The 19592-nt window shown below is 38.8% G+C and overlaps 1 protein-coding gene across 1 annotated transcript in view; it reads left to right on the forward strand.

The window, feature by feature from the left end:
* The first annotated feature begins 9330 nt into the window (after nucleotides 1-9330).
* LOC311301657 (uncharacterized protein) overlaps nucleotides 9331-19592 on the forward strand; it is a 55420-nt gene continuing 45158 nt past the window's right edge. Inside the window, exons 1-3 of the mRNA XM_084426933.1 lie at nucleotides 9331-9671; nucleotides 10061-10360; nucleotides 10458-10892. Coding sequence (XP_084283059.1) covers nucleotides 9611-9671; nucleotides 10061-10360; nucleotides 10458-10892 — 796 coding nt within the window. The 5' untranslated portion in view covers nucleotides 9331-9610. The remainder of the gene's footprint in view (nucleotides 9672-10060; nucleotides 10361-10457; nucleotides 10893-19592) is intronic.

Consider the following 19592-nt stretch of genomic DNA (forward strand, 5'->3'; position numbering starts at 1 on the left):
CGGTACACCGTAGTTTACTGACGTTATCTTCGATTTTTCCCCATTTACGCAGACAAAATGGTAACGGTCTGATAAGTACGATCTAAACCAGTTTAATGCCTGTCCCTGAACACCAGTGTAGTTTTGTAGTCGGTCTAAGAGTATTGTGTGATCTATAGTATCGAACGCAGCACTAAGATCGAGTAAAACTAGTATTGAGATACAGCCTTGGTCAGAAGCTAAAAGTAAATCATTTGTGATTTTAACGAGTGCAGTTTCTGTGCTATGGTGCGGCCTGAATCCTGACTGAAACTTTTCATAGATATCATTTTCTTGCAAGAAAGAGCACAGTTGAGCGGACACAACTTTTTCTAGTATTTTAGACATAAATGGAAGATTTGAAATGGGTCTGTAATTTGCTAGGTTATTATGATCTAATTGTGGTTTCTTAATAAGAGGTTTTATAACTGCCAACTTGAATATTCTTGGAACATGACCTAAGGATAAAGACGAGTTAATAATATTGAGAAGAGGCTCTTCCACTACAGGTAACACTTGTTTCAGTAGTTTAGTTGGTATTGGATCTAATAAACACGTTGTTGGTTTAGATGCAATGATAAGTTTATTTAACTCTTCCTGTCCTATAGTTGCAAAGCGCTGTAATTGTTCTTGCGGGGTGATAATTGAGGCTGAATCATAAGACACCATTAAAGATTGTACATTTACAATTGTGTTTCTGATGCTTTCTATTTTCTCAGTGAAGAAATTCATAAAATCATTAGTACTACACTGTGACAGAATATTTTGCTCCGGTAACGTCTGTTTATTTGTTAGTCTAGCGACGGTGTTAAATAAAAACCTTGGATTGTTTTGGTTGTTTTCTATTAGTTTGCGGAGATGCTCAGCCCTGGCTGCTTTTAGGGCCTTTTTATAACGTGACATACTGTCTTTCCATGCGATTCTAAAGACCTCTAGATTAGTTTGTTTCCATTTACGCTCTAAATTACGAGTTTCTCTCTTTAGAACATGCGTAACACTGTTGTACCATGGTGCTTTAGTTTTCTCTCTAACCTTTTTTAATCTAATTGGTGCAACGATGTCTAATGTACTAGAGAAAATGGTGCTCATAGTGCTAGTCATTTCCTCTAGTTCATCTGTTTGTTTGGGTTCACTGAGCAGCTGAGACAGATCAGGTAAGCTATTTGAGAAATGATCTGTAGTTGTTGGAAGGATTGTTCTGCCTGGTCGATAACGCCAGGCAGAACGTTATCGAGGAGGGGAAAATGATTATTCTGATTATTTTCCCCTTGGACGTGGTACTCGGCAGGGCTGTCCCCTTTCCCCCTTATTGTTCGCCATCGCTATTGAACCATTGGCAGTGGCCCTTAGATCTAGTCAAATGATGGGCATTATAAGAGGGGGCGCTGTGCACAAACTGTCTTTATATGCCGACGACCTTTTACTTTTTGTCTCTGAGCCAGACAGATCTATACCCCACGTTTTAGATCTACTGAAGGAATTTGGGCAGGTTTCGGGGTATAAACTGAATCTTCATAAGAGTGAACTCTTGCCTATAAATTCTGCAGCCATAGCTTACCCTCTTTCAAAATTGCCATTTAAGACATCATTAAATCAATTCAACTATTTGAATAAAAACCGGTATGCATTGAAAAAGATACAGAAATTTAGGCAGTACATTCATTTTTATACAATTTATCCTACCCGCAAGAGAAAGAGGCAATAGAGACCAACGATGAAGATCTTCGGTCAATCGATCCAACAGAGGAGAGAAATTACAGTTAAACAAAAGTGTTTCTTTCACTCTTTAGATTGCACTATTTCTCAATTTATTTGGAATGGAAAAACCCCAAGAATACAGAAAGGCATTTTACAAAAAACTAAGGAACTGGGGGGTTTAGCACTACCTAACTTTTTGTTTTATTACTGGGCTGCAAATGTTAGTAATATGTTAATCTGGTGCTGTCCCAACGATCAGCCTCCACCCTGGTTAAGGATCGAGGAGGCTGCTTGTGGCAGCACTTCGCTTACGTCTCTTTTGTGTCTTCCTCTCTCGTTATCACCTTTAAACTTCTCCAGTAATGTTATAGTTAAAAATAGTCTTAAGATCTGGCGTCAACTCAGGCGGCATTTTACTTTTCAGTCAACACCTCTTTTATGCCCTTTACATTCTAACCCCCTCTTTCCTCCCTCTCTCATTGATAAGGCTTTTGTGGCCTGGGTGGACCACGGGATTATTTCCATTAAACATCTTTACTTTGATGGAACATTCGCTTCTTTTGAACAGTTGACTCAAGTTTTTAACTTACCAAGGTTCCACTTTTTCAGATGCTTTTCTTGAAAAGTCCGTGACTTTGTCCATATCAAATATCAATCCTTATCAAAGAGGGGCCATCTCTACGATTTATAATACCTTTTTCACATGTTGCCCTTTGGATTCTGATAGTCTGCGGATTACCTGGGCTAGGGATCTTAATATAGAGATAGAGACAGAAACATGGCATTTGATTTTGAAACGTGTTCACACACAGTGGTGGAAAGAGTACTAACAAATTGTACTTAAGTAAAAGTATTGCTACTTAAGTAATAATTTACTTGAGTACAAGTAGAAGTACTGAAAAATAATATGACTCAAGTAAGAGTAAATAAGTAGTTTGCTTAAAAACTACTCAAGTAACTACGTTACAAAGTACTTTAGTATTATTTTTCTATTTTTACCCAAAATGGGGAGATGATAGCGATATGGAGTGCCAAACACTCTCATGTCAATTCTATTTCATTCATACTGGAAGCCCAGTACACACTGATTCACCTCGCGCAGAAAGTCCACAAGTGAGATTCATAGAAGAGATTCACTTATGACGTTTCAGGAAATGCCAATATGGATATAATAACATGCAAATAGAGATGAAACTGAAGACAAACACATGATAGCGATAATATATCTGTGTTCATCAAGCTATCTCAGGTATTTTCATAAGAATGATGTATGTCTTTAAAGGGATAGTTCACCCCCCCCCCAAAAAAATTAGCCCCAGATTTATTCACCCTCAAGTCATCCTAGATGTATATGACATTCTTCTTTCAGACGAACACAATCAGAGTTATATTAAAAAATGTCCTCTTCCAAGCTTTATAATGGCAGTGAATGGCTGGAGAAAATTTGAAGCCCAAAAAAGTGCATCCATCCATGATAAATGTGCTCCACTTTTACTCCAGGGGGTTAATAAAGGCCTTCTGAAGTGAAGCCATGTGTTTGTGTAAGGAAAATACCCATATTTAAAACTTTATAAACTATAATCACTAGCTTCAGCCAGACGTCCATACGCATCGATTTACGGTGGAAGACTAACCCCTGACCCGACACACAATGTATATATTATATATTATAGAAGAGCAGCTTCAGCCCTATTGATACTCCTACAGTACATCCTACATCATACATGTGTCACAGGTTACTCTTGTGGCGCAAGTCAATTTGGGTAGGATGCCTCTGGCGGAAGCTAGTTATTTTAGATTATAAAGTTATAAATATGTAGCCTGACGTCGTCATACTCAATTCTAGTCAGAATGTGAGTCTGATACTTCTCCATTGAGCTGTGATTATGGGGCGTGTTTCAACCGAACCAGGAAAAAAAATTCCTCTGCACTCAATTGGATAGACCTACAACCAATCAGAGCAACGGAGTAAGTGACGTATGTTTTTCATTCATGTTTCCGATCGCGGTTCTCTGTTCCTCTTTTAAAATTAATGCGCTGTCGATATCTTCTATAACAGACGCGATGGCGGAATCTACACATGATGTTTTATAAACAAATTTCAGGAGGAGCACGTACAAATAATCAATCCAATCAACCGTCTATCAGCATGAGAGGAAAGCATATATTTATTCACTCGGTCAACTCACCTACCATGACAGTTTTCAGCATCCCTGCACTCACTCTTGGCTTGTTCTTCCACAGCCAGGAATACGGGGGGAGTACTTTGGGTTCGGGCCGAATACCGAGCCCGAAGCCTCTCCTCAGACAGCACGCCAAATATGCATTTATTCTATCTGACTTATTTGTAAGCGTGAACTCGTGAAATCTCAATTCTTCAGCGGCAGTCATTTGAATTCAACCCAAGCGCTCGTTGATGACGTGGATGATGACGTTACCGTTGCTTATCTGTCCATCATCGTATAAAGCCCGCCCTGACAATTTGATTGGTCCGAACAATTTTTGTTCGGGCATAATAGCTCCTCAACGGAGCGAGTCCAGACCGAACTTCCCGACCAAAAAATATTGTGGGTGGGGTTCGGGCTGGCACCCAGGCTAATAAATATGGGTATTTTTCAAAAACCCATGGCTTCGCTTCCGAAGGCCTTTATTAACCCACGGGAGCCGTGTGGAGTATTTTTTTTATCATGAATGGATGCACTTTTTGGGGTTTTAAATTTTTTTCAGCCATTCACTCCCATTATAAAACTTAGAGGAGTTGTCCCGCTTGTTGTGGAAATGATCTGTTTAGTGGTGAGACTGCAGTGAAAAGCAAACCCACTTGTCTTTGAAGTACTTTATTCTTACAAGAAGGCCTTAGTACAGTTAATTCCCTTATAAGGTAATGTTTAGGACTTTCATTAACGTAAGCTTGTGAAAGCACATATTCAGATTATCTACAGATCTTATCACCCTTGTCTTATGCAGCACACACACCAAAAGCTCTATATGGAAAGTTCCCCTGTTCACTTTGACCTCTCTTCGGCTTCACACCTTTTCTATCTGTGAAGCAAGAGATGCTCCAAGCTCTCTTCAAAAACACATGTGGTTTTAACACCCTGAAACATGTCATGTAACTATAGCTACACACACACACTCTCTTCCTATGACCCTTAAGTTCGCAGGCCAAGCTCAAACTTAAATTAGGTTGAGGCCGCCCTGCAAATTCAACACATCTTCATTTGAACATTTTATTTCATTTTCAACCATAAAACTGTATGCTATGTCTATTAGTTTCTTATTTGATCTTTCAACTTGTCTGATAATCTTTATTAACTGCTGTGCACGATGAATCAGTTCGTCTTGATGTCTGGGACACAAAGTAATTGTAGTCTGACTACAAGTATATTAAAATGTAATGTAATCTAAATACAAGTCCTATATATTTGGAATCTGATTATTTAATCCAGATTACATGAACCAGTTCCTACCCCGGGTTTACATCCAACACTCAACACATTACATGGGGGTTTGTAGAGGAAAGTTGAGTGTCACTCAGAATCAAGACCATTCAAGACCACAGAGCAAAATCCTCAGTGTTCTTTTTTGTATCCTCAAAAAAACTACAATTCTGTCATCATTTACTCACACACAAAACCGGTTACATCATAATTTGGGGCAATTCCACCGAGATTAATATCAAGCAAGCTGTTTAAGCAAGCAGCTATTTTCCGTTCCTGCTCATACTTCGGTGTCGCCGTGTCAGATGTCAAAACAACGCATTGCCATCCAGCAAATAACACGTAGCAGGCCAAAAATATCCTTAAAATAAGTTTAATATTACTGGCAGAATACTGAGCTACAAAACAAATAAGCAATTCTTAAAATATTGGCTATGACAAGAAAAAAAATCACCACAGACATCTAAACGCGGCTGACATCTCCTTTTTTTTCATTGTGATGACCTGATTACCGCTCGCGGATTGATATTCAAGTCTGGTTTTACTCTTTCTAATAGAAAAGACATAGAAAAGAAGTTCCTGAACCGAATGATATAAGAATCAGCAGTGTTGTTGCGCGAAATAAACCCAGAGACGATTGAAATCAATGTTGAGGAAGCCCACGGCCGGGGGGGGGGTTTTCCGCAAAAGTATAACGTAGTGTCAATAAAATCCTTAATTTCAGTATTTATCATGTTATAAAGGAAAATGTAAGTATTGCATCTCAAAACCATTGGTATAATCTATCATTTACTTTACAGCAATAAACACACATGGCCAATTTTTGTCATTTTTATGGCTATGACTATTTAACTCATAATTCGATTCTGCGACTTTAGCCGGGGTTTTACAGGCGGGGTCACATATGAGCCCAATCTACAGAGAGGACAAAGTTACACTGGTATAGTGTCACTATATAGCAACGGATGTAAACACTCGGTTGGTCAGATGAGAGGAAGTTAATAACCACAGGAGGAGCTGATGATGTTTAAAGGAGGAGCTGTAACTATATATAATGAAGAGGAAGACTGACAGAAACAGAAAATGGCTGATAAGTGTGATCTGTGTCTGCTGGGACTGATCATTCTCTCTTCACTTCTCACAGGTAAAGAAATCTGTATTTTCTCTAAAGACATTTAGTGGAATTAGTCTGGAAAGAGTTCATTTGAACATGCTCAGTTTATTCTTGCACACATTCACGTTGTGATCTCAGAGTTGTGTATTGATACACACAGATCATACTGTATTATTCCTGATACTGGGCATAGTGTCACTCAAACATCTGATGATGAAGCAGGGCTGGCCCACGGCATAGGCAGAATAGGCAATTGCTAGGGGCGACATCCATAGGGGGCGCCAAAATGAGTGAACGAGTGATTTTTTTCCCTTTTTTTTTTTTTTTTTACTAATACTATTTTAAAACCATTAATTCGAAATACTACCAAATAAAGCAAAAAAACTCTACAAAAACTTAACTAAGTCCCCCGACTCCGGTCCAGTGCATCAGTCTTCCTCCGCCCAGCGAGTGCTTGAAGTGCGTCAAAAACAGAGCGCGCGCGATCAGTTGTTGGTAATTTGCTGTGTAGCGTCGCCTCTCGCCACATCAAATGTAGACAGCACTGCTTTTGCACAAGTACCCCTGTAGAAACGGGCCTGGCAGCTCGCGCCGGGTCTAGACACAGTGAAAGTTACCTGTGACAGATGGCCGAATTTACATGACACATTATAAATTAGCATTATAGTCTGCGATAGATACAGTGTGAAGAGAAGATAAGAGGATACAAGGGGATAAAGACAGAGGTAAAGTGATGTAGTGAATGAACAGTTTATCTAATTGCACAGTAGTAAGATACTATAATTTAATGGTAGTTATTTTTACCTAAACTTTATGTTAGCAATTGTTCTGAGTTCTCCAGAGGCCGCAGACAGTGGGATTTTGTAACAATCATGTCAGTTTTTTAGACGCATATAGGCCTACTATCACTTTTTTAATCAATGTTTTACTCTTTGTGCAGGTTTGGGGGGATATATGGCGCTTTTCTTTTTTTTTTTCTTTTTTTTTGCCAAAATTAGTAGCCTAATGATATTTATATACAGTTTTATTAAAATAGCAATGTTTTATGTAAAATTAACATTTAAGAAGACATTTCTCAGTTTCATCTGTATTATAAAAAGCGCTATATATAAAAGGTGATTTGACTAGAATGTTAGATGTAATGCTCTTGCTATTTGTGTTTAGGCTGTTATATGTCTATATATATATATAGTCTATATAATCATGAACACAATGAAGGGGTGAAATGGGCTGTGATGCATGGGGCACCAGGTACAATCTTGCCTAGGGCAGCAAATTGGTCAGGGCCGGCCCTGTGATGAAGAATTATCTTCATATTAAGTGTGTGTCAGTGATTTGAACAGCTCTCTGATAAAGACTAATAGTTTATTCTGGAGAGTTTTATGTTCCCTTTCTGTCAAGAACATCAGACGTAGTCGACGTCGACTGAATGGGATCACGCTAGGGAGCCTATCTTCTTCGAGCATGCTTGGGAGTGATTTCACTCCATGTCCCAGCGGTACAACCAGGATGTCATTGGAAAACACTCACAGAGACCTTTCCAATGATGCCAATTACGAGTCGGTTCGACTTTCCTAGACCGAGATAATTTTTGGATACACAAATATATTAGGTCCCATAGCTCCGCCCCCAAAGCTCAGATAAATATGGTGTCATGTTAAAGGCCTCACCAAGACCTTGGTTCAATGATTCAATCCCATGATTCAATGAAAACTTCTAATTAGGAGATACTGCCACTTCCGGTTAAGAATTAGAGTGTCACTATCTCATGATATCAATATCTCAATATCTTCAAACCACCCAAAACCACTCAAAACCAGGACCAGACCCCTCCAAAACCACTAAAACCTAACCCAAACCACTCAAAACCAGGACCAGACTCCTCCTAAACCACTAAAACCTAACCCAAACCACTCAAAACCACTAAAACCTTAACCCAAACCACCCAAACCACTCAAAACCAGGACCAGACCCCTCCAAAACCACTAAAACCTTAACCCAAACCACTCAAAACCAGGACCAGACCCCTCCAAAACCACTAAAACCTAGAATTTCAGGGTCCTACAACATTCCGTCTCCTTATGGACGCGTGACCCTTTTTTGACCTTTTGACCCCTGTCAGCTTATGACATTTCTGAATGAGGCCTCATTAGTTTTAAACACTAAAACGTGTATTAACCCACCTCTACTGTACTAAGCACACTCAACTGGACACATCACACTCATTTTCAAGTGATTTCAGTGGTTAATAAAAAATTAACATGAATTAAAAATATATAATAAAGTAAACTACTTATCATGATTTAATCATGGAAAATCACAAATTGTAATATTATAAAATAAAAACGCAAAATTCTTAAAATTCCAAGTATTATAAATGCATGAATGTTATATTTATATATATTTTATAATTATATGTTGTTTTCATAAGTGTTTAAAACTCGTATAATAAATAAATGTTGCTTGCCCACTAGAGGGAGACACAGGATAAGGATGGAAACTATGAATGGCATTAATCACATTGATCTAGTTCATGTTTATAACTTATGGTGTACTGACAGAATTGTTTTATACAATTAGTGTACATAGAATCTGTGAAATGCTTATGGATTATTAAATGTTATAACATATATGTTATATTTCTATATATGTAGCCTCGTGTCACTGTGTCCATTCTGACACGCCGGGGATGGCTTTCCACGCCCGGGGCTGAATTATTTCTGCCGTCACAGTCCAGCTTAAGTAAGTTCAGTGAGGGTTCATTTTTGTTGTAAAAAAGTTATTAATTTAGTTCATTTAAATACATAGCTGCTCTGGAGAAAACTGTGATGTCATCGTCAAGCTCAGTTCAGTTATCATATAATGGTGTCAATGCAGGCAGATCAATATTATTGTGGAATATTAAATTAATTTCCCCCAAATAAGCAAGATGATGGCGAAAAAAGGCGAAAAATGTGACAGCCTTTCTTTAAGGCCAATCTTTAACCCTCCCCTCTTCCTTCCTGGATGATCAGCGTTATCTTAGGCCCAGGGTCCCTGACGCTTAGGAGGGAAGCGTTTAGACTGATGAGGGTGCTGTCAACACTCACTCAACACATTACATGGGGGTTTGTAGAGGAAAGTTGAGTGTCACTCAGAGTCAAGACCATTAAAGGCCACAGAGCAAAATCCTCAGTGTTAAAGTACACAGTCTATATACAGTATGTCACTTTATAGCAACGGATGTAAACACTCGGTTGGTCAGATGAGAGGAAGCTAATAACCACAGGAGGAGCTGCTGATGTTTAAAGGAGGAGCTGTAACTATATATAATGAAGAGGAAGACTGACAGAAACAGAAAATGGCTGATAAGTGTGATCTGTGTCTGCTGGGACTGATCATTCTCTCTTCACTTCTCACAGGTAAAGAAATCTGTATTTTCTCTAAAGACATTTAGTGGAATTAGTCTGGAAAGAGTTCATTTGAACATGCTCAGTTTATTCTTGCACACATTCACGTTGTGATCTCAGAGTTGTGTATTGATACACACAGATCATACTGTATTATTCCTGATACTGGACATAGTGTCACTCAAACATCTGATGATGAAGAATTATCTTCATATTAAGAGTGTGTCAGTGATTTGAACAGCTCTCTGATAAAGACTAATAGTTTATTCTGGAGAGTGTGTTGTTTGCTTTAAGTCAGGAAAAATACTATGATTTAAAACTTCTGCTTTTTATGCTGGTGTGTTTTATGTTTCATTTATTAATATATATCATAATGATCACTGAGATATACTGTGTTTCAGGAACCAGTGGACTGGATCATGTGTTCATCAGTTCTGGTGAAAATGTCTCTCTGTCCTGTAATAAAGCTCTTTCTGACTGCAAATCAACTACATGGACCTACGAGAACAGTGATGAACTGATTACTGGAGGGATAAAGAATAAAGACACAGAGAGACATGAGAGACTGAGTCTGGAGTCTGACTGCTCTTTGAACATCAAGAACGTCACAGTAGAAGATTATGGAATATACACCTGTCAACAATATGTGAATGGAGAACAACAAGGACCTGATGCTTATGTTTATCTGCATGTTCTTCATGGTAAGTTTATGATTATGTGGTCAATTTAAAAAGGGCAGATTCTCCCTTTAAACTCAGATGATGATTGAAGAGTCTGTGATTTGTGTCTTGTGTTCAGTTTCAGTGTCTTCATCATCATCATCATCATCTTCTTCATCATCTTCATCATCATCTTCTTCATCATCTTCATCATCATCATCTTCTTCATCATCATCATCTTCATCATCATCTTCTTCATCATCTTCATCTTCATCCTCACAGACTGAGATCAGTCCAGGCCGTTCTGTGACTCTCTCCTGTCGGTTGTATTCTCTATACTCCTGTGATTATTTGGTCAGTGCTGTGGGACTTGAGCTGTTGTGGGTGAATCAGGCTGGTGTTGATCTGAAGACAGACTCCAGATATCAGATATCATCATCATCAGATCAATATCACTGTATCATCACTCTGACTACAACACTCCTGAATGAAGATGACAACAGAGAGTGGAGATGTCAGCTTACTCGCAGAAATCGACTCGAGATCTCAGTCAGATACACTGTCAAGTATTCAGGTGAGAAAACACTCTTTTCTGACAGATTTGTGGAAACTTCCACAGATTGGCTCTACTCTTTCTGATGGCTTCATACGTTTTGGAGTTGTAAAATATTAGTGGTCAAAGTCATAAACTGCATAACAATCCTTATAATCCCCAATATTGGCCTCCTACATGGGTCATACATGATATATTGCATAAATCAGACGAGTGTATTAAAGCCTAGTATGACCCATGTAGGAGGTCGGCTTTAGGAATTATAAGGCTTATGTCCTTCATTCAAGCTGAAGGTTTATTTGCAGAAGCTCAACTGTGTTTCACTCTCATATAAACCAGGAATAAATTATACAGTAACACAGTTATACAGTAATACAGTAATACAGTACAGTCTCTTCTCAACTACTGCCATTCTCCTCCTGACAGCTTGAGAGTGAAGTAAGAAGATAATAGATGACAGACTCGTGCACATATTCATCATTTCTGTGATGTGAAGCTCCAGTATTATGTGATGATGATGTTGTGTATATGTGGCATTATGTGTTGAACTGAACTAACAGACGTGATCCACAGATCCAGCTGATCCAGCATCAGAAACTGAAGTCAGTGTGACTGCTGGATCATTATACAGAGGTACGACACGTTCATTTATACTGACAGCTTTATAACATTAAACTATCAATCAGTCTGTAAATGCTTCATCAATAACTGTTGATAGTTGAATACCCTTGACTTCAGTCATGTACAGTTTCTCTTCTTCCTCTCATGTTTCCTGCAGATCCTACTGTGGAATATCTATGTATTGAAGGCATCTAAAACATACAACGCTTCATGTATGAAAACATTCAAATGCACAAATATTGATGAATCAATATAAAAAAAAACTGGCACTGCGTTAGATTAAACTGAAAAGGGTCATAGCACTTGCATATTGTTGTCCTATTGTTAGTTTAACTGCTTCTGTTGTTCTCATTTGTAAGTCGCTTTGGATAAAAGCGTCTGTAATGTATGTAGATGTAATCCATGTCTATTTTGTATATCTATCTTGTATATTAATCCTCTTACTTATGCTTATTAATGTTGGTGTCTTGTAAGTCCATGCGGGCTGGGCTTAATCATACGCATGACACAATAATAAAACTTCATTCATTCATTCATTCATTCATTCATTCATTCCATAAAGTTTAGAAAGTTTTTTGTGTGCAAATAACAGCCAAGATTTATTTTCATTTATATGGATGTTATGGATATATTTGCCTACAGTGTTGAAAGTCATTCTCTTGCGCTTCATATGTAAACTGCTTTAAATATAATATTAATACAGTAATGGACAGACTCAGACTGTATAATCTCTCTCTGTTCTGTGTGATGGAGCTGATTTGAGGATTCTTGGATCTTGTCTGTTCATTCCTGTTTTTAGCATCTTTTTTCATTTTGAATGATTTCTATAATTTTCTTAATTAAACCTCTGCAGTTGTGTTTAATAAGTCTCCTTTCCTGAGAAGTTTGTTCCCCTTCATGAGCTCGTAATGTATCGTAATATAGAATAGTAAGTGTGAGTATTAATGGGTCGAGTGTTGATGAAATATATGCGTTTTCAGCCGTTAGCTTAGCACAAAGACTGGAGGTAAACGGCTCCAGCTAGCATACTGCTCTCAATACGTGACAAAATAACGCCAACATTTTCCTATTTACATGTTGTGATTTGTATAGTCAATAAAAAAGTGAAGCTGTACAAACAGAAACACAAAAGGTCACGCGCATAGAAGTGAAGATATACTGGAGATTGACAGATGAGTCACGAGATGACAGTCAGGTTGAGATTATTACTCTAATATGCAAATATGCTCCTGTCCATCTGAAGAGAAATTCTCTACAAACCCTGAATTAATTCCTATAGAAGAAGCAAAGTCTATAATAATCAGGGTCATGCAGAAACTTGTGAAAGAGAGAATGTGTGTAATGCAGTGAGAAAAGTAATTCATGATCAAGTTCACTGCAATATTTGTCTTAAAAAAACGTCATCTTGTAAGAAGAATTGTTTGAAATTCCAAATCGTATCCCTGTTAAAAGAGTTGGATTAGTATTATCTGCATACGTTCTTTAAGAAAACTGTGCATAATACACAAGTGAGACAGACTAGTGTAGATATTACAGATAGGCCGTTGTCTTTCCTCCAAGCCACGCTGGCGGAGTTTTTCACCGCCGTAAAGAAATGCTCATTTTCAGACCGCAATTTAATAAATTGAGCTGTCTGCTCCTTGCTCCCTGAAACAATTATTAAACTAATATTAGCACAAGTTCTGCCTCAAACCACCTGAGAAATTTTATAAGAAAGAAAAACTTTTAACTGTGATTCAAAAAATACTCCATAATTTCTGGTCAAACAGAAAAGACCAATAGATCATTCGACTACCTTTATTTGTGTAAACTCACAATAACAAGAAAACTTTGTGCTTTCGTAAAAATAAAATCCTCTGAAGGCCATATTTGAAGGCCGATTGCGTCAGCGGCACGACGAAGAATGTCCCAATTTTAAGGGTGCTTCTCATTTCTTATTTGTGCATCCTCGTTTCCTTTCCTCGCTTCCTTTCCTCGTGTCTCAGCTCCTCCCCTGTAGGATACGAGGGAAAGAAAATGAGGATGGAGGAATCGAATGAAAGCTTTTTTTATACATTGGAATACTTGATCACTCGAGCGTCGCTCCACAACTGCAACTGCGCTCAAAGGATCTGCCCGTATGCTGTTAAAGTTTGGTTATTTAAGAAATTCATAATAAATAATAATAAAGCAAGATACCCTGTTGAAATATGTGAGATGTGTGGTTTATATGAACAGCAAAGGTAAAGTATATATTAAAATGATTGTGACTGATGTGAAGGGGGAGGAGAATTTATACGTCACCTTTTGTGCGTCACCTTTAGTCGATAAAACTCTTCCGCATAGGATACACCTGTGTATCCTCGCTCATGACTCCTCGGGAAGCCTCCTCGATCCTCACTCCTCGATCCTCGACTCCTCGCGGTGCAGTTAGAGAATTGAGATGTCCTTCAAGATGGCTGAGCTCGATCGGTTTCCAGGTCATAGGATGGAGGACGGAGGAGAGAGGAGACGAGGAGGGATATTGAGAAGCACCCAGAGACTGCATCCTTCCAAGTTCGCATTCGAAGGCCGATTGCGTCACAGCGGCTCGACGAAGGCTGACCCAATTCAATTCTGCATCCTTCAAAGCACGTATTCGAAGGCCGGTTGCGTCATCAGCTCGACGAAGGCTACCCTGATTCAAAAGCGACGCCAAATGCACCCTTCGGTTCCCCGTGAAAGGAAGGATACACCGAATGATAATGAACATGAAAAATTGGTGCAAATTAATGACATCCCGCAAGAAGTCCCAATACTTGGTCAGCTTGTTGAACTGAAAGCCTAAATAATGTCAACCTTTATATTTAAATGTAAAATGTCACATATAGGCAATACTGTCAAAAGTACGTAATGGACATTTCCATCATGCATATGAAGTGACAAAGCCATATAAGAAATTGCAATGTAATGCACAGTTTGTGGAGAGGAACAGGCCTGTGTTTTAGTTGATGTTTTGTTTCTGTTTTGTGTGGCCAGCAGTCGTCCGTCTTTACTTTCATTTTGTATTTGGTTTATTTTTTATCATTAAAATATGTTGAATGTTCGCCGGTTCCCGCCTCCTTCTTCCCATAACATCTGAACCCCGTTACATCTATATATATATATATATATGCAACAGTTCAAAAGCATATCATTCATGAAAATCATTCATAATGTTATTTTTCTTATTTAACGCTCTCTCTTCATAGATACATGCTTGGTTATGCAGTCCCTAACAATTTACTTGCCACTGTTATGTGCCTTTGCACACACACACACACACACACACACACACATACATGTCTATATTACTAACAGAGCACTATCCAACAGGGGACTCCCATCAAGATTATTGTAGTCTGGCATTTTTAAATTAGTTTTTATTTTAATATCATTTTCAAATTTCCAATAAATTTCAGTTAGTTTAATGTTTGCAGTTTACAGCTAACTCTTGAGAAAACCTCTTAATAATACAAATAAAATAATAGTTTGAGGATGAACAAAGAACCAAACATATGCAACTAAAGAGTACAGATTATTCATTCATACTCATTCATATTAAAAATGTAATCTTGTTAAAACATGGTGTATAAGAGGGGAAAAAATATGCGTATGATTATTATGATTATTCTTTAAGGTTATTTCTATGATTAATCCTTTCCAACATTATTCTTGTATTGATACATTTATACCATTTATGATGACAGAATTTTCATTTTAAAAGTGAACTTCTCCTTTAAGTGTAACAATAACCATATTTTGTCATTAAACCTTTTCAATTACAAATAATGTGCTAACTAGTTTTGATTTGGTATTGACTTTGAAGTGCTACATACTGGCTTTATTGCAGGGTGAGCTTTGTTTTATCAGGAAAATCAGTCCTTACAGCCTTACTGTTGCTCTGTCTCTTCTTCTCTGGGTCTCTTTCTTGGGTCTCTCTCTCTCTCTCTCTCTCTCTCTCTCTCTCTCTTTCTCTTTACCACCTCTTTTCTCTTACTCTCTCCCTCTCTTTACCACCTCTTTCCTCATACTCTCTACACTCACTCTCTCTCTCTCTCTCTCTCTCTCTCTTTACCTCCTCTTTTCTTTTACTCTCTACCTCTCTTTACCACCCATTTCCTCATACTCTGTACTCTCTCTCTCTCTCTCTCTCTCTCTCTCTCTCTCTCTCTCTCTCTCTCTCAATTCAATTCAATTCAATTCAGAAAGCTTTATTGGCATGACAAAAAGTACATTTTGTATTGCCAAAGCATCACAACAACATAGAAAATGATTTAGAACATTTAGTACACAAAATTATAATAATAGTTAAATTAAATAAAGATAGTATTATATATATTATCTTGGCTAGTTATTGCAAAAATAATAATACTGATAACATAAAGCAATAATAATAGTGTAAACAAAGATTAATAAATAAAATAAAAAAGGATTATATTGCAGAAAACGTATATAAAAAAACTAAATAAACAAACACTGAACTTGAACATCATATATGTGTGTAGGTGTGATGGGATGGGTTAGGCTGTGTGTGTGATGGGGTGTGTTAGGCTGTGAGTGAGTGTGTGTGTATTGGGCGTTTGCTGCTCTGCTCGTCCCTCAGGATGTGGAGAGATGCTACTAGTCTTGCTGCTATATTGGAGCATTTGGCTTCTTCGCCAAGGATGAATCTGAGTTTTTGGGTTGGGTTACAGGTGTTAAATTGGGGAAATATCTTATTAATTTTGGGGTAATATTGGTCTCTGATGTGTTCATATTTTGGGCATTCTGTGAGGAAGTGCAGCTCGGTCTCCGGCACTCCCAGAATGCAGTGCGTGCAGAGTCTGTCCTCCCGGGAGAGCCAGGTCTGTCTGCGCCGGCCCGTCTCGATGGCCAGGCTGTGCTCGCTGAGTCTGTACATCGTCAGGGTTTTCCTGAGCTTCACATCACTCACTGTGCTCAGGTAGCTCGCAACAGTGTACTCTCGATTTAGTGCCGAATAACATTCCAGTTTGTGTTGGTTTTGAATGGTGTTCGTCCAATGGGTGATGTACTTGTCTTGTTCTGTGTTGATAATTTGTGCAGGCCGAATGTGTGTGAGTGTGTGTGTGTGTTGAGGCGAGCTGATCTCTGCAGGAGAGAGCTCAGTCAGTCTCAGCACCAGCTGGCACAGGGGACTCCTCGCTACGCTCAGCTCTTGGTGTTTGAGGGCTCTGTAGTGGTATGTGTTGGGGTCGCTTGTTTTCAGGTGTTTCCAGAATTTGATGGCTCTTTTTTGGATGTTTAGGAGGAGAGGGTATTGGCCTAATTCTGCCCTGCATCCGTTGTTTGGTGTTTTTCTTTGGACTTTGAGTATTCTTTTACAGAAATCTAATTGTAGAGTTTCAATCGGATGTTTTTCCCAATTTAAAAAATCAAATTTTATAGAAGGACCCCACACTTCACTGCCATATAGAACAATTGGTTCAATTATTGATTTGAAAAGTTTGAGCCAAATTTGGATTGGGATGTCAATTTTGATTGATCGTTTTATGGCATAGAAAGCCCTCTGAGCTTTCTCTTTGAGTTCATTCACAGCCAAAGTAAAGTTACCAGTTGGAGTTATTTTCAGGCCGAGGTAAGTGTATGCTTTGGTGCTCTCAATGGTTCTGTGTGAGAGTGTGAATGTGTGTGTTGGTCCCTGAGATCTGGAGCGTTTCTGGAACATCATGACTCTAGTCTTCTGGAGGTTGACGGTCAGGGCCCAGGACTGACAGTAATCCTCCAGCAGATCCAGGCTGTCCTGAAGCCCCTCTTTAGTGGGCGACAGGAGGACCAGGTCGTCTGCGTAGAGAAGACACTTGATCTCTGTGTCGTGGAGAGTGAGACCTTGAAAGGGAGCGTGTTCTAATGTATTGGCCAATTGGTTGATGTAGATGTTGAAGAGGGTGGGGCTTAAACTGCATCCCTGTCTCACTCCGCGCCCCTGGGGGAAAAATTCGGTTCTTTGGTTTCCAATTTTGACAGCGCATTGGCTGGCTGTGTACATCGATTTGATCAAATCATAGAATTTCCCCCCTACTCCACTGTCCATAAGCTTTAGGTATAATCCTTCGTGCCAAATTGAATCAAATGCTTTCTTGAAATCAACGAAACAAGCAAAAATTTGTTCTTTGTTTTGATGTACATATTTGTCAATTAGTGTTTGTAATGTAAAAATGTGATCGGATGTGCGACATTTTGGAAGAAAGCCAGTTTGGGATTTACTCAAGGCATTGTGCTTCATAAGGAAGTGTAAAAGTCTGGCGTTTAAGATGCTGCAGAGAACCTTCCCCAGGTTACTGTTCACACAGATGCCTCGGTAGTTGTTGGGGTCTAGTTTGTCTCCGCTCTTGTGGATGGGGCTGATGAGGCCCTTGTTCCAGATCTCAGGGAAGAACCCTACACACAGAACATCATTGAACAGTTTTAGCATGGCCAGTCTGAAGCTTTGGTCTGTGTGTTTCAGCATCTCGTTCAGGATGCTGTCTACACCACAGGCTTTCTTGGACTCAAGGACTCCTAATTTTTCTTCCAATTCGGTCATTGTTATGGGGAAATCTAAAGGGTTTTGATTTGTTTTAATTGATCTTTCCAAATTGTCTAGTTTATTAATTATTTCATTTTGATTATAATTTTGAATTTCAGTTGGGCTGTATAATTCTTGGAAGTGGTTCTTCCACTTCTCCCCGTCTTGAATTGCCAGAACTTCTTGATTTGGTTTGTATAACAATTTCCATTTATCCCAAAATTTGTGTGAGTTTATAGATTTTTCAATTTCTTCAAACTGGTTTTGCAAAAACTGTGCTTTTTTCCGCCGGAGTGTGGCTTTATACTGTTTTAGTGCCTCACAGTAAAGAAGGCGGAGGTCCGGATTATCTGGTTGTCTGTGTTTTTGATTTGATAAATTTCTGAGGTTTTTTCTCAGAGCCTTACAGTCCAAATCAAACCATTTGTCAGTCTCTAAATATTTTTTCTTTGGTTTAACAATTGCCAAATTACTTTTTTGTGCTGTTTTGTAGAATATGTTGTTTAGATCTTGTACTTCCTGATTGATGCCGAATTGATTTTTAGGGTATTCCTGTATTTGGAATGAATGTATGAGGGATTGTATTTCTAAAGATTCGACGGCAGTGCTGTAATTACTGGCACTGGTTTCAGTCCATTTGAAAGACATTATTTTGCTCATTTGATATGGGGTCCTAATTGGTTTGGGTGATGTTTCAGATTGCTTTATATAGAGGATGATTTGGCTGTGGTCTGAGAAAGGTTTCAGGGGTTTGACTGTGAATGCTCTCAGAGAGGAAAGGTCGAGATCTGTGATGGTATAGTCTACAGTGCTGTTACCAAGAGCTGAGCTGTAGGTGTATCGGCCGAGCGAGTCCCCTCGCAGTCTCCCGTTGACGATGTACAGAGCCAGTCCTCGGCAGAGCTGCAGCAGCTGCCGTCCGTGAGCGTTCACGGTTTCATCACAGTTTTGTCTGCTGGGGTGAGAAGGGTACAAGTCGTTATTGCCTGTGATGAATCTGCTACCGTGCGATTCAATGTAATCTAGTTCTGCTCCTGTTCTGGCGTTTAAGTCACCCATAAGCAGCACATTTCCCTGGGCCTGGAAATGGCTGATTTCTCTTTCTATGTTTTGGAAAGTTTCCTCTTGGAAATACGGAGACTCGAGGGGTGGAATGTAAATTGCACAGAGGAAAACAGGCTTAGATGCTGATATCATTCCTTTTTGTATTTTTATCCACAAGTGGTATTGCTCTCTTTTAATTAATTCTATGGACAGCTCAGATTTAATCCATATGATCATCCCTCCCGAGTCTCTCCCTTGTGTGACTGATGTGAGTTTGACTGATGGTAATATTATCTCTCTGTATCCTGAGGGACAGCCAGTGAACGCATCTCCTCTACACCAGGTTTCCTGTAAGACGATGACATCTATGTCTTGAAGTTCTTTCATAAAATCAGAATTTCTACTTTTTAGGCCAAAGACTGAGGAGTTTAGACCTTGAATATTCCACGTAGAAAAACTAAGTGATTTCATCGTAAACTTTTAAAATGATGTGTATGGTTTGTTTGCTATTCTGAGAAAAGAGAAATGAT

Source organism: Rutilus rutilus, assembly GCF_951802725.1.
Source record: "Rutilus rutilus genome assembly, chromosome: 1".
Taxonomy (NCBI): Eukaryota; Metazoa; Chordata; class Actinopteri; order Cypriniformes; family Leuciscidae; genus Rutilus; species Rutilus rutilus.